The sequence below is a fragment of the Phaenicophaeus curvirostris genome, chromosome 23 (assembly GCF_032191515.1).
Source record: "Phaenicophaeus curvirostris isolate KB17595 chromosome 23, BPBGC_Pcur_1.0, whole genome shotgun sequence".
In the NCBI taxonomy this organism is placed as follows: Eukaryota; Metazoa; Chordata; class Aves; order Cuculiformes; family Cuculidae; genus Phaenicophaeus; species Phaenicophaeus curvirostris.
The window spans coordinates 5,292,513-5,306,218 of NC_091414.1; the positions used below are offsets into that span (position 1 = coordinate 5,292,513).

The 13,706-nt window shown below is 53.9% G+C and overlaps 1 protein-coding gene across 4 annotated transcripts in view; it reads left to right on the top strand.

Annotated features, from left to right (window-relative positions):
* PTPRU (protein tyrosine phosphatase receptor type U) overlaps positions 1-13,706 on the top strand; it is a 76,176-nt gene that overhangs the window by 42,553 nt on the left and 19,917 nt on the right. The window contains exons 15-27 of one of the 4 annotated variants that reach the window (XM_069875203.1): positions 1,195-1,224; positions 2,182-2,339; positions 3,921-4,111; positions 5,611-5,683; positions 6,711-6,787; positions 7,585-7,602; positions 8,504-8,540; positions 8,899-8,996; positions 9,092-9,208; positions 9,872-10,026; positions 11,822-11,957; positions 12,054-12,203; positions 12,347-12,520. In XM_069875203.1, coding sequence (XP_069731304.1) covers positions 1,195-1,224; positions 2,182-2,339; positions 3,921-4,111; positions 5,611-5,683; positions 6,711-6,787; positions 7,585-7,602; positions 8,504-8,540; positions 8,899-8,996; positions 9,092-9,208; positions 9,872-10,026; positions 11,822-11,957; positions 12,054-12,203; positions 12,347-12,520 — 1,414 coding nt within the window. The remainder of the gene's footprint in view (positions 1-1,194; positions 1,225-2,181; positions 2,340-3,920; positions 4,112-5,610; positions 5,684-6,710; positions 6,788-7,584; positions 7,603-8,503; positions 8,541-8,898; positions 8,997-9,091; positions 9,209-9,871; positions 10,027-11,821; positions 11,958-12,053; positions 12,204-12,346; positions 12,521-13,706) is intronic. The other 3 variants (XM_069875204.1, XM_069875206.1, XM_069875207.1) reach the window with 3 other exon arrangements.

Here is a 13,706-nt window from a genome sequence, read left to right on the forward strand (position 1 = left end):
GGGACCTCAGTGCAGTTCTTGTGGATGGATGTGGCTGTGACAATCACGGTGGGGCGGGAGGGATGAGGACGACAAGGGCTTTTCGGGACACTCATCCCCAGGAGCGCTCTGGGGACGTGGACGCTTTTTTTCACTCAGTGCTTTGGAAAACGGCTTCTTACTGTGTGGGCTCGAAGCGGCGCTGAGCCAGGGGGGCTCTCAAAGCAGGGGAGAAAGGGCAGCAATTACACGCCTCCCCCTTGCCGGGCTTGGCATGATGGGAGGAAAGTACGTTAGCAGCCACAGGGGAGAGAAAAATAGCAGGGCACAACCTCAGCCCATGGAAAAGTGCAGATTTGTGTATGGTTTTGTTCACCCTTAAAGGATTCTTGCTGATTTACACCAGCTAGAAGAGCAGGGCTGTGTAGCATCACTGCACAGTGTGAGGGGTGCAGGGCTGGCTCACGGCTCCTTGCTTGCTCTTGCTCTGGGATTAGCCTGTGTGTTCAGCCTCGGATCTGTTCCTGATGGAGCAACTGCTGGTGTGTTTTTGGGAATGATGCTGATACGTAGGAAGCTACGAGTGCGGCTGCTGCATCCCCATTGCCAGTGCAGGGCAGGAGGAGGAGGAGCAGCTTTGCTTCAGCACCCCGGGGTGAACCTATTGAAGGACAAACTAAAGCCACAAATCAGAGCTGGTGCTGAGGACCCCAAATTTGGGGCTGTTGGGAAGTCGGGGTGACCTCATAAATCTCCTCTGGAGCGTTTTGCTGTTGGAAAAACACTGATGTGGAATGGAAACGCACCCTTGGAATACGCCTGCTCCTAATAAATGATGTCCCAACCCTGTCTCTCCCACTGAGGGTGCCTGGCCTCTAACCAGCTCCCTGGGGAAGGCCCTGTATTTTGGACACATTTACTGTTCAGTTTTAAAAATCATGGAATAACGCCTCGGACAAGGATGCTGCGGACACCCCATCACCTGTGGGGGATTGTGGTCACCTTGAGAGCTGGGGCTTGGGTTTTGCTGCTGGGATGCCAGCCCCTGCCCACAGTAAACAGCCTGTGGATGCAGAAGGGGAGCCACGGTTCTTTTTTCTTTACGGTGCATTTAATGCTCCAGCAGCCGAGTTGCCCAGTAACCCCCCCCTCCCTATGCCAGAGAAAAGCTGCTTATGCAATTTCTGCTGTTCTCTTTGTTTGCACGCTTGCCAGGAGGAACTACTATTCTTATTCCTATTACCCGTAAGTAATTGTCATTCTCTCTCTCATTTGCCATCCCTCCTGGCCACCCCCTTGCCCTGCTGCTCCAACAAGTCCTTTTCTCTGCCCAGTGCATTGTAAAGGACTCTGGCTCAGAGAAAATAATGCTGCCAAGCTTGTTAGAGACCAAAGGCAACATAAAGGGGAAGGGTCAGCGACTCCGAGTTGAAATCTGGATTTTGGCACTTTTTTTTTTGTGTCCTGGCCCTGTCAACATGCCAGCATGGGCTTAGATCTCCTGTTCATTTGTCCCCTGGTTTAATCTCTGCTCTGGCTTCTTGGGAGCCTGATGCTGTCTCTCAAAAACAATCAATCAGTTGTTTCATTTTGAATTTAGGGTGTGAAGTTCTGTCCTAGTGAGAGCTCCTGGGCTTTCTTGGTGTCTTTGTTGGAAGTGAGTCCAGAGAAGAGCAACAAAGCTGGGGAAGGGGCTGGAGAACAAGAGGAGTGGCTGGGAGAGCTGGGGGTGTTTAGCCTGGAGAAGAGGAGGCTGAGGGGAGACCTCATTGCTCTCCGCAGCTCCTGGAAGGAGGTTGTGGAGAGGAGGGAGCTGGGCTCTTCTCCCAAGTGACAGGGGACAGGACGAGAGGGAATGGCCTCAAGCTTCACCAGGGGAGGTTCAGGCTGGACATTAGGAGAAAATATTTCATGGAAAGAGTCATTGGTCCCTGGCAGAGGCTGCCCAGGGAGGGGGTTGATTCACCTTCCCTGGAGGTGTTTAAGGGACGGGTGGATGAGGTGCTGAGGGACATGGTTTAGTGACTGATGGGATGGTTGGACTCAATGATCCGGTGGGTCCTTTCCAACCTAGTGATTCTATGAAATAATTCATCCTGCTCCCCAAAATAATCCAAGCCCAGTAGCTTTAGAGCTGTAGCACTGTCAGGTTGGCCCTGCTTACATTTGCTTCTCCCTCCTCCCCTTTGCATCCCCTTGCAGAAAACCCGTCAACATGACCAAGGCGACCATTAATTACCGCCATGAGAAGACACATATGATGAGTGCCATCGACAGGAGCTTCACCGACCAGAGCACGCTGCAGGAGGACGAGCGCCTAGGGCTTTCCTTCATGGACACCCACAACTACAGCAACCGAGGTAAGGATGGGGAACTGCAGCATCCCCCATGCTCTCATCCAGCTACAGCGAGGGTCCCCAGTAATCCCTAAATGTCCCAGAATCAGCTGAAATATCTGTGCAAGGCTTGGTAGCAGGTATTGCATCTACGTCACCCTGGTGTGTGGGACACATTGCAGGCTTTTCCATGCCCCGCGAGGGGCACCGGTCTCATCAGTGTCTGTTGCAGCTTTTATTATCATCTAGATTTTGCTGAAGGAAAAACATTTGTGGGCAGCTCGAGCTGGGTCTGCATCTCAACCTCTCGAGGTGGAGATCTGAGCTTGTGGCTGGGAGGGTTGAGGACATTTGTGGGCTTCAACACCGGTGTTGGGTGAACTTTGGCTTATGGTAGAACAGTTTGGGGTGGAAGGGACCTCAAAGCCCATCCAGTTCCAACCCCCTGCCACAGGCAGGGCCACCTCCCACTGGATCAGGTTGCTCCAAGCCCCATCCGACCTCATCTTGAACACAAGCTTTGTACCAGCGTTCACCCAGCACACCTGATGCGGCTCCAGTTTGCTGTGTTCTGCACATCCCTGGGCTTTGAAGGGTTAAAGAACCACCGTGTTGATATCAGAGGGAGCCTGATAATTTAACACCCACTGTAGTATGCATCTCTGTGCTGATTTAGTTGTAAAATAACTCGTCGGATGCCCCAGTTTCAACCATATGCTAATAACATCTGTTACAGTAACTTCAAGATGCTGCTTACCCACAGCTCTTCTCCACTGGCTGCGGGATTAATACGCTTCCCGGCATTGTCTCACAGATAATAGAAGCCCAGAGGGCAAACTTTTCCTCTTCTTAATACGTCTGGCTAGGTGTATTATTTTTTGGTTACTGTCCTCAAAATGCTTGAAGGCTGACGGTCTCTGACCTGGGCTGGGGCTGTCAGTCCTCGATTTCCTTTGGGAAAGGGGCTGAGGGGCTGGATCCTGCTCCCACCTGCTGGCTGCTCCTCATCCCTCTGCTTGGTAGAGACTTGAGACCTTGGTGCAGCTTTCCAGTACCTGAAAGGAGCTACAGGACAGCTGAGGAGGGACTTGTTACAAGGGCATGAAGTGACAGGATGAGAAGGAATCGCTTTAAATTGGAAGGGGAAGATTTAGATTAGACATCAGGAAGAAATTCTTCACGATGAGGGTGGGGAGACCCTGGCCGATGTTGCCCAGAGCGGTGGTGGCTGCCCCATCCCTGGAGGGGTTCAAGGCCAGGTTGGATGGGGCTTGGAGCCCCTGGTCCAGTGGGAGGTGTCCCTGCCCATGGCAGGGGGTGGGACTGGATGGGCTTTGAAGTCCTTTCCAACCCAAACCATTCCATGATTCTATGATAATTCAGTGCAGTGGGTGGTTTTGGCTTTGTGGTGTAGGACAAGCTGCAGAGAGCACAGAGGGGATCTGGACCACCTGTAGCCCCTGGAGAGAGACCAGCTGCAGCACCAGCATCTCCTGGGCATGTTTCCAGGTGCCCTCTTGTCCCTACTGTGTGGATGCGAGGAGGTGAAAGGGAGGTGGTCCAAGACTTTGCTTGTCTAATAGCCCCTGATTCTCCTTTCTGCAGGTGACCAGCGTAGCAGCGTTGTCAATGAGTCCAGCAGCCTGCTAGGGGGCTCTCCCCGCCGCCAGTGCGGCCGCAAAGGGTCCCCGTATCACACTGGGCAGCTTCATCCCGCTGTGCGGGTGGCAGATCTCCTCCAGCACATCAACCAGATGAAGACGGCAGAAGGCTATGGCTTTAAGCAGGAGTATGAGGTGAGACCATCTTGTGCTGGCATCTTGGGGAGTGTGGGAGGTAGGACGGATGAGGTGGCTTGGGTAGGACCCATATATAAGGAAAAGATGGACCAGACCTGGAGCTGCAGTGCTCTGATAGCAGGAACTGTGAGTCACAGCTCTCTGGGCAGGCGTTATCAAGGTGTAGGGTGTCCCTACACCTGGATCAAACCTCTGGTCCTGGCAGCTGAAGAGTTCATTGTCAGCTAAACCAGCCCTACCAACCCATACCTGCCCTGTCTGCAGTGTGTTTTCCCACCTCTCCTGCAAGGGCCAGGGACACTTCCCCCTTTCTCCCTTTCTTCTGGGCTCCATGGTGTCATGATATTCTCTCCAACAATTCTCTATCCTGCAATAAAGATGACCACAGCCTAAGGAAATATACCGAAAGGGGCTCCAGGCAAGCTGGGGAGGGGCCCTTGATCAGGGAGTGCAGGGATAGGATGAAGGGGAACAGTTTTCAGCTGAAAGAGGGGAGATTGTGGTGAGATCTTGGGAAGAAATGTTTTGCTGTGAGGGTGGGGAGGCCCTGGCCCAGGCTGCCCAGAGCAGTGGTGGCTGCCCCATCCCTGGAGGGGTTCAAGGCCAGGTTGGATGGGGCTTGGAGCCCCTGATCCTGTGGGAGGTGTCCCTGCTCGTGACAGGGGTGCAACTGGATGGGCTTTGAAATCCCTTCCAACCCAAACCATTCCATAATTCTATGACAACCCAATCCTCTACAACCTGCTAGCTCCCAAGACCATGAAGTCCCTAGGGAGAGGACGTAGGAGAAGGTGATCCCAGGGGCAGAGGACCCCCCCGAAAGGGTCACTGGCCGCATCATGACCATCCCACCTCAGCAGGCCAGAGCTTTTGTAACAGAGCACACTGTTCCGCCTGCCCCTGCTGCAGAGCACCCAGTGGGGTTGATTTCCCAGCTCCTCAGTGTCCCATGGGTCTGGGGATTGAAATTTCCCAATGAAATTACTGTTTAACGCTTTAGTTGTTTCAAGTACAGGAGCTTTTATCCCCCCTCCCTCCTTTCATGTTTTGGACAAACCAGGGCTCGCTATAATCATTAGTGCTCCTTGAAAAGCTGCTGTATGTTCTTGGAACTCATCATTTGAAAGCACTCAGATATTATGGGAGGGGAGAAAACATGTAATTTCCTTCCACTTTCCTCCTCTTACGCCAATCTATGAATGTTACTGTTATTACACACAAACCTATTCTGTGCTGGGGAGAGAAAGGGACTGGGGAGGTTTAGAGGGGAAAACAAAAAGCCAACCCTGGAAAAAAAAAATAGGCAGTCTATAATTTGCTGGAAAATGGGACATTTTGTGGATGCAACAGAAACGTGGAACTGGCAGGGCCTGCTGTGGAGCTGGGGCTGCAGCCACGGCTGCTGGGGTTTGGGAGACTACTGGGGTGTCTGCCCCATGCCTTGGGATGCCCCCCAGTCCTGCCCTTGGATCCTGACAGCCACCCCTTCCTTACAGAGTTTCTTTGAAGGCTGGGATGCTTCCAAGAAGAAAGACAAGACCAAAGGGAGACAGGACCACATGTCGACATGTGAGTGTTTTTAGTGAAGGCTTAGATACCTTGAACAGCTTGAGAAAAAGCTTCTGAAGGGCTTTGGGGTTTGTTTTGGTAGGTCCATGGCATGGAATAAACTGATGGGGTTTGGTTGGTCAAAGGTCCTTGCCAATGAAAGCCTCCCAGCCGGAGAGCATTGGCCGCTGGAGCAAATGGGGAGGGATGAAGCTGGGTTAGCTTTGACCCCTGGTGCTGGATAACTCTTTAAGACAGAACATCTTTGGATGCTTTAAAATTAATTATAACGTTGCCATATTATTCTGGGTGGTGCTGGAAAGCCCAAGAAAACTGGGAGCATATTGTCTTGTACGGCCTTATATGAAAGTGTTGCCCTGCCCTAGGGAGCTTCTGGTGTGGACATGCAGGATAAGAGAAAAGGGTTAAATGATGAGGTTTTAGGACAGAAGGCTTGGGAAGGACTTGACCCCACCAGGCAGAGGATGCTTCTCACCAGCTCCCTCCACAATCAGTATGGCATGGCCACCTTGGTCCTTGCTGCATCTCCACTGATGTTCCTGCAGGGATGGTGACACCAAGCCTGGCCCTCCAGGAGCTCTAGTGCTCTCCACCTCCCACATGCTTTGCAGCCTTATCCCTTCCACTCCAGCATTGTCCAGGACTCTGGGTGGACACCTGAGGGTGGGCAGAGCTTTCTGCTGACCCTTCTGGGCTCTGGCCATCCTGGTGCCCCGTAGGGCAGATGACAAGGTGCTGGAGGAGGGTGGGTGCCCTGTGTCTTTGGCAGGACTGGGCAGAACTCAAGGAGATACAGTTCTAAAAGCTGCTTCTCCATGGCTCTGCTGGTCTAAACCACCATCTTTGGGAAGTCCTCTGCCAGGTTCTGTTTATTGCTCCCAAATACATCCCACCTGCTTGCATTTTGTGGATTCCTGGTGCAAAACGATTGCAAAAGGTGCCTGGGAGCCGTAGGACCTGGTGGGATGGTGGGCCATCCCTGTGCTCATCCCAAAGTGTGCTGATAGTCCCTTCTCTTGTTCTCCAGATGACCGCCACCGAGTGAAGCTGCACCCGCTGCTGGGTGATCCCAACTCAGACTACATCAACGCCAACTACATTGATGTAAGCGGGGACAGTGGCTCTCTCCGTAGGGGATCTGGGCTGGCAGATCTCTCTGTAGGGAATCTGGACTGGAGCTTCCCATGGGATGTTAGGGTCCATCCCTGAAAACCCAGCAGCTTTTGGAGGAGCTGTGACAGCCCAGCGTGGTCTGAACTGTGCATCCCCGAGACACCATGAAGAACCTGCCTGGTTTATTGATGTTGATCAGCAATTTCTCTTTACTCCATCGTCACTGTCCCCTGCAGCTGTGTCTCTCAGTCCTCTACTCCACTCTGTCCTTCCTTTCTCATTCTCCTTCTGCTTTCCATCCTCTCTCATCCCCTCACCTCCTCCCTGGGTGGAGGATGCAAACGTTAGGGGGTGTGCAGGGACTGGCTGGGGGCTCACCGTGGTGTTCCCGATCCTGTCCGTGCATGTGAGTCTGGAAAGAGGTTGGCCCTGGTGTCCCCCAGAGTGATGTTCCCTAGGAGCAACGTCCCCTGTCGCTTCCAGTGATGCTGAGTCCAAAGGAGGTGCAGGAAGGCTTCACTGGGCACAAGGCTTGAGCATCTCCTGGAAGCAGCAGCGAGTCCCACTCTTCCCTTCTTCCCAGAGAATGTCATCTGGCAGTGGTGGCCTGATGCCACTACGATGGGTTTCCTGTGCCCTTGCCTGTCCCTGTGTGTTCTTTCTCCCCTGTGGCTCTCCACGACCCACTCCGGGGCTGGTGCTCTAACTTGTCTCTTGAGCTCTGCCTCACTAATGGCTCTGTCTCTGATCTTTTTCTCTCAAACCTGTGTCCCAACGGGATCGTTAAGATTCGGATTAACCGAGAAGTAAGTAGACAGTTCCCCTTTCCTCCATTCTCTCTGCTTCCACTTCCTCCCAGGTGTCGGACCGGGCAGCGTGGCGTTAAATAGCATCTGGGAGAGGCAGGTTGGGAAAACGTGTGGATAACCTTGAGTACGGTCCAGGGAACGTGAAAGCGAGGTCTCCATGGCATGTCCTCCCCAAGGCGATGGGGAGCAGGGACCGTGTGCTCAGAGGAGGGGTTGAATTCAACCCATGCAAATCCCCCATGAAAGTGGATGGAGGTTCATAGGGCTATAGAATGTCCTGAGTTGGAGGGGACCCCCAAGGATCATCAAGTCCAACTCCTGTCCCTGCACAGGACACCCCAACATTCATGCCATCGCCTCCGCATCTGCTGGACCCATGGCCAAGGTGTGGAACACTGTGTCCCTGGTCCATTTGGCAGTGGCCTTGCTGGGATGTGCTCTACTCTTTGGGCTGGCACATCCCTGTTAAGATGGGAATGGCTCCAGTAAACAGGCTGGGAGGAAGATGGGGAGTGGGGCCATTGCCCAGCATCGTGTGGCTACTGTGGGATGGGATATCATTAATGAGGCTCTCTTGATGGTCTTTGCTGTGCTTGGCAGGCAGGAGCCAGGGTTTAGCTGGTGGATCTCAGGATGCTCACAAGGTGCTGCAGAAGAGGGATGAGGGTTGGTGTTTTCATGTGCTTTTTGTGAGGTGTGGACAGGGTGCACCAGGTGTGAGGTGGCTGTTGATCCACCTCCTCCTCCGGTGCTGGCGGGTAGCACTACGCTGGTGGCCAGGACCTGGCCTGGCAGACCGTGGGAGTTGCCACCAGTTGGGTGACTGGGAAATGTTCTACAGGACTGTGCCCCAGTGTGTCTCCCCAACTCGGGACTGACGTCTCTGCTTCCCTTGCAGGGCTACCACAGGTCCAACCACTTCATAGCCACCCAAGGTGAGCCCTCTCGGCCAGTGGGTCAGCAGCTCCTGATTTAGCTGGGTGGGATTTAACCTTGCGTGGGCAAGAAAAGGAATGAGCCAGTTGGGGCTGGACAGGGTGGTAGTGATGTGGAATGGCTCCCACCGTGACGCAGTGCTGATGTCCCACAGCACTGCACATCCCTGGGGTAAAGGGGTGGGTTCAGCCAGCCCTGAGAGTGGTTTTTTTTTTTTGCTTAAAATGGTGTGGGGATGAGACAGGAGACAGTGCTGCAGAGACAGGAGGAGAAATGTGTGGGCACCGTGGTGCTGCTGTGGCTGGGGTAAGGTGGTGGTACCTGTCCATCCCTGGTGGCCTTTCCTCTGTCCCACAGGGCCCAAGCAGGAGATGGTGTACGACTTCTGGCGCATGGTGTGGCAGGAGCACTGTTCCAGCATCGTGATGATAACCAAGCTGGTGGAAGTAGGCCGGGTAAAGATCCCATCCTGTCCCTGTCTCTCCTGGCTCCAGCTCTACCAAAAGCCTCCTCTGCAGAGCTGAAACCCCATCCCATCCTCTCCCTGCAGGTGAAATGCTCCAAATACTGGCCAGATGACTCTGAGATGTATGGAGACATCAAGATCACCCTGGTGAAGTCGGAAACCTTGGCCGAGTACGCTGTCCGCACCTTTGCTCTTGAGAGGGTACGATCCCACTCCTGCTGGCCAAAACCTGCTCACCCTGCTCTTCCAGGCAGAGAACCAACCACCTTGGGCACCTCTAACCATCTTTAGATTGGTGTTTACTGATCTCCTATTTATTTACCCTGACATGGGGCTTTCACTCCTGATTGAGGTGCAACCTCTGAGCCCTGGGGTTGCTCCTAGCTTCTTCCTTTGCCTTTTCCCTGGCTCTGCGCCGTCCGCCGGGACGAGCCACTCAACCGTGCTTTGGTTTTAGCAGTGGGTATTTGAATTTCCATGTGAGCATCGTGTAATTGCGATGAGGGTGAGGGATGCTTTCTCACCTCCAGGCTGGAGTACCTGGGGATGGAGCTGGTGGTGTGATTTACCTCTTAATCTACAGGAAGATGAAATTATTGACTAGTTATAGGGCAGGTAGCAAAGATGCTTGTGGCATGAGACTTGTGGCTGCTGCCAGCTACTCCTTGGCTGTTTTTTAACCTTCTTGCAGCCGAGGAGGAGGGAGTTACAGGGCTGCTGAAGCAGCTGACTGCTGCGTGGTCCATTTGGCTGAGCACTAAGCAAGCAATGTCATGGATTCCCAAGAAAATTGGATGTTTAAGTGGCATGGGCAGGACTTTGGTCTCCCATCCACCCTCACCGCCCCTCGCCCTTCCCTTTCAGCGAGGCTACTCGGCTCGGCATGAGGTGAAGCAGTTCCACTTCACATCGTGGCCTGAACACGGCGTCCCCTACCACGCTACGGGGCTGCTGGCCTTCATCCGCAGGGTGAAGGCGTCCACACCGCCCGATGCCGGCCCCATCGTCATCCACTGCAGGTATCTGTGTGGCCATGGGGCAAAGCCGGCTGGGCAAGGAGCATCTTCCTCTGGGATGGGCAAATCTGGATGGCCCTGGGGGGACCATATGGTGTTAAGTGGGTGCTGAGCCCCTGGCTGCAGATCATAGAATCACCAGGTTGGAAAGGACCCACTGGATCATCAAGTCCAACCATTCCCATCAATCACTAAACCATGTCCCTCAGCACCTCATCCACCCGTCTTTTAAACCCCTCCAGGGAAGGTGACTCAACCCCCTCCCTGGGCAGCCTCTGACAGTGACCAATGACCCTTTCCATGAAAAATTTTTTCCTAATGTCCAGCCTGAACCTCCCCTGGTGGAGCTTGAGGCCATTCCCTCTCGTCCTGTCCCCTGTCCCTTGGGAGAAGAGCCCAGCTCCCTCCTCTCCACAACCTCCTTTCAGGGAGTTGGAGAGAGCAATGAGGTCACCCCTCAGCCTCCTCTTCTCCAGGCTAAACACCCCCAGCTCTCTCAGCTGCTCCTTGTAAGACTTGTTCTCCAGGCTAAAATACTCAGCAGGGAAATATAAAATGTATAAATTGGGTTTGTAGGAAAGGCTGGGACAGGGAGGGCAGCGGGGTAGGCAACGTGAGGTTGGATGTCCCTCTATAATAGCATCAGCTGTAAAATGTCACCGCCAGGCTGGTGGCATCAGGCATGGGGAGGTCCAGCGGTGCGAGCAGGGAGTGATGCTTTTCTTGGAGCTGCCCTAGTGTTTGTTACTGATGCCACAAATCTGTCCCCATGGGTGAGGGTGGCACAGGGGGAGACTGGCAGCTCAACCACTGCTGATGCTCAGGACATGGGGTATGGCCAAAGGAAGAGGTGGGAAGGGACAGCAGGACAGCCCTGTCTCCAGGGTTGCCTGCAGGGCTGTCCCCGCAGGGCTCAGGCACTGGGACGCTGCAGCTGGAAGGAGACGGGTGGCATGTCTGAGTGGGGGCAGTGGCTTTCTGTCCCCTGAGCAGGAATCCCCACACGATGGGTTAATGGCTTTTCCTCTGCTGGGCAAACAAGGAGGAGCTGATGAGCAGGAGAAATTTTTTTATTTGATTTCTCGCTGTCAATTGCTTCATCAGTATTCATTCACCAGCAACAGCGAGTGTGATTAGTGCCTGTAGCCTGTAATCACTGATAATCACGACGAGTGATTCATCAGCCCCAGAAATTAGTATTTCACTGGAAAAGAATTTGTCAGAAAGGAGCTTGGGGAGTAGTGCTGTTCCCAATGTGTTGCAGGGGGGTTGTAGCATCTGTAGGTTTTTGACTGTGAGTCCAGCCATGCCAGGATTCGGGATATCTCTGTTGCTGGGTTATTTGGCTCTGGGCATCCTGCAGTGCTTGGCCTTATCCCAGGAGTCTCCCCTGGGGAAATTCAGACCCGCTCTGTGCTGGGGGCACCTCCTTGTGCTCTGGGGGGTTGGTGCTGGGCATCCCTCATGGCCCTTTTGAGATGGGATCCCAAAAGACTCTTGGCGTCTAGGTGGTTTAGCAGCTGGTTTTTTTGCCAAAAGCATGTGTTTTATTGCCTTAAATTAAAATTGAACTAAAATGTTGCTTCCCATCCTCCCACCAGCTACCTGACCATCATCCAACCTCTGGGCTGCTACAGAGGTGCCCGAGTGGGTGGTGGGGAGGGTGGTTTAAGGCACATCTGTGGGTAGAGACCATACTTTGACCCTCAACCACATAGATCTTGCCCCATGCCCAGCTGCGTGTGGATGCCGTGTGGATTTGCAATGCTTTTGCTATGTTTTCATTATCCATCCCCAGTGCCGGCACGGGGAGGACTGGCTGCTACATCGTCCTGGATGTTATGTTGGACATGGCTGAGTGTGAGGGTGTCGTGGACATCTACAACTGCGTGAAGACCCTGTGTTCGCGGAGGATCAACATGATACAGACAGAGGTGAGTGGGCGCTGGGGACAACGGGTGACACATGGGGCTGCTACCACCGGCAGGTTGTGGAGGCTCAGCCCTCTCCTCTCTCCTCCCCTGCAAAAGGAGCAGTACGTCTTCATTCACGATGCCATCCTGGAAGCCTGCCTGTGTGGGGAGACCAGCATCCCCATCAGCGAGTTCAAGCCCACCTACAAGGAGATGGTGAGGATAGAGCCACAGAGCAACTCCTCGCAGCTGCGGGAGGAGTTTCAGGTGAGCAGACTCCATAACCAGCTGTATCCCCTCTGCTCCTCACCCTTGCGGTGCCCACCACAGCCAGGACCAGTGGGCTCTGGCGCTGGTGCAGTTAGCGGTGTAGGCAGGAAGGGAGCTAATGTGAGCACGTGTACCTGCAGACCCTGAACTCGGTGACTCCTCACCTGGATGTGGAGGAGTGCAGCATTGCCCTCCTGCCCCGCAACCGGGAGAGGAACCGCAGCATGGATGTCCTGCCGCCCGACCGATGCCTTCCCTTCCTTATCTCCGTGGATGGAGACAGCAACAACTACATCAACGCGGCCTTAACTGATGTGAGTGTGCTGTGAGGAGTGAATCATAGAATCGTAGAATCACCAGGTGGGAAAAGACCCACCAGATCATTGAGTCCAACCATTCCCATCAATCACTAAACCATGTCCCTCAGCGCCTCATCCACCCGTCCCTTAAACCCCTCCAGGGAAGGTGACTCCACCCCCTCCCTGGGCAGCCTCTGCCAGTGCCCAGTGACCCTTTCCATGAAATATTTTTTCCTGATGTCCAGCCTAAACCTCCCCTGGTGGAGCTTGAGGCCATTCCCTCTCATCCTGTCCCCTGTCACTTGGGAGAAGAGCCCAGCTCCGTCCTCTCCACAACCTCCTTTCAGGGAGTTGCAGAGAGCAATGAGGTCTCCCCTCAGCCTCCTCTTCTCCAGGCTAAACACCCCCAGCTCTCTCAGCCATTCCTCATAAGGCCTGTTATCCAGCCCCTTCACCAGCTTCGTTGCTCTTCTCTGGACTCGCTCCAGAGCCTCAACATCCTTCTTGTGGTGAGGGGCCTAGAACTGAACACAGGATTCAAGGAGCGGTCTCACCAGTGCTGAGTCCAGAGGGAGAATAACCTCTCTGGACCTGCTGTTCATGCCGGTTTGGATTGTCTTGGGTGGCTTTTCCTGGCAAATCCTTGTTTGGTTCAAATTTACAGCCTTGTTTTGCATAAGGGCATGAAGGCACATGGCAGCTGCCAGCTGTGTGCAAGGGGCGGAAGGATGGGACCAGCATAAGTGGGATCCTTCACCCCTTCTTTGGTGTAGCAGCAGCTTGCTTGTCTTGAAAGAGCTTTTTGCATGTTCTGACAAGCTGCACACAAAGGGTCTTCATTTATTTTGTAATGAAAAGGACCTTGACAGACCTGAGAGGTGCGTCTGTGTGAAGCTCAGGATGTTCATCTAGGCCAAGTGCAAGGTCCTGCACCTGGGTCGGGGCTATCCCAGGCACAAATACAGGCTGAGCAGAGGTTGGGTAGGGAGCAGCGCTGAAGAGAAGGACTTGGGGTGTTGGCTGAGAAGCTCAACATGAGCTGGCAAAGTACGCTCACAGCCCAGAAACCAACCATTTCCTGGGCTGCATCCAAAGCAGTGGGACCAGCAGGCGAGGGAGGGGACTCTGCCCCTCTGCTCCGCTCTGCTTAGACACTACCTGGAGCTCTGAGTTCAGTTCTGGAGACCTTAGCATGGTGAGG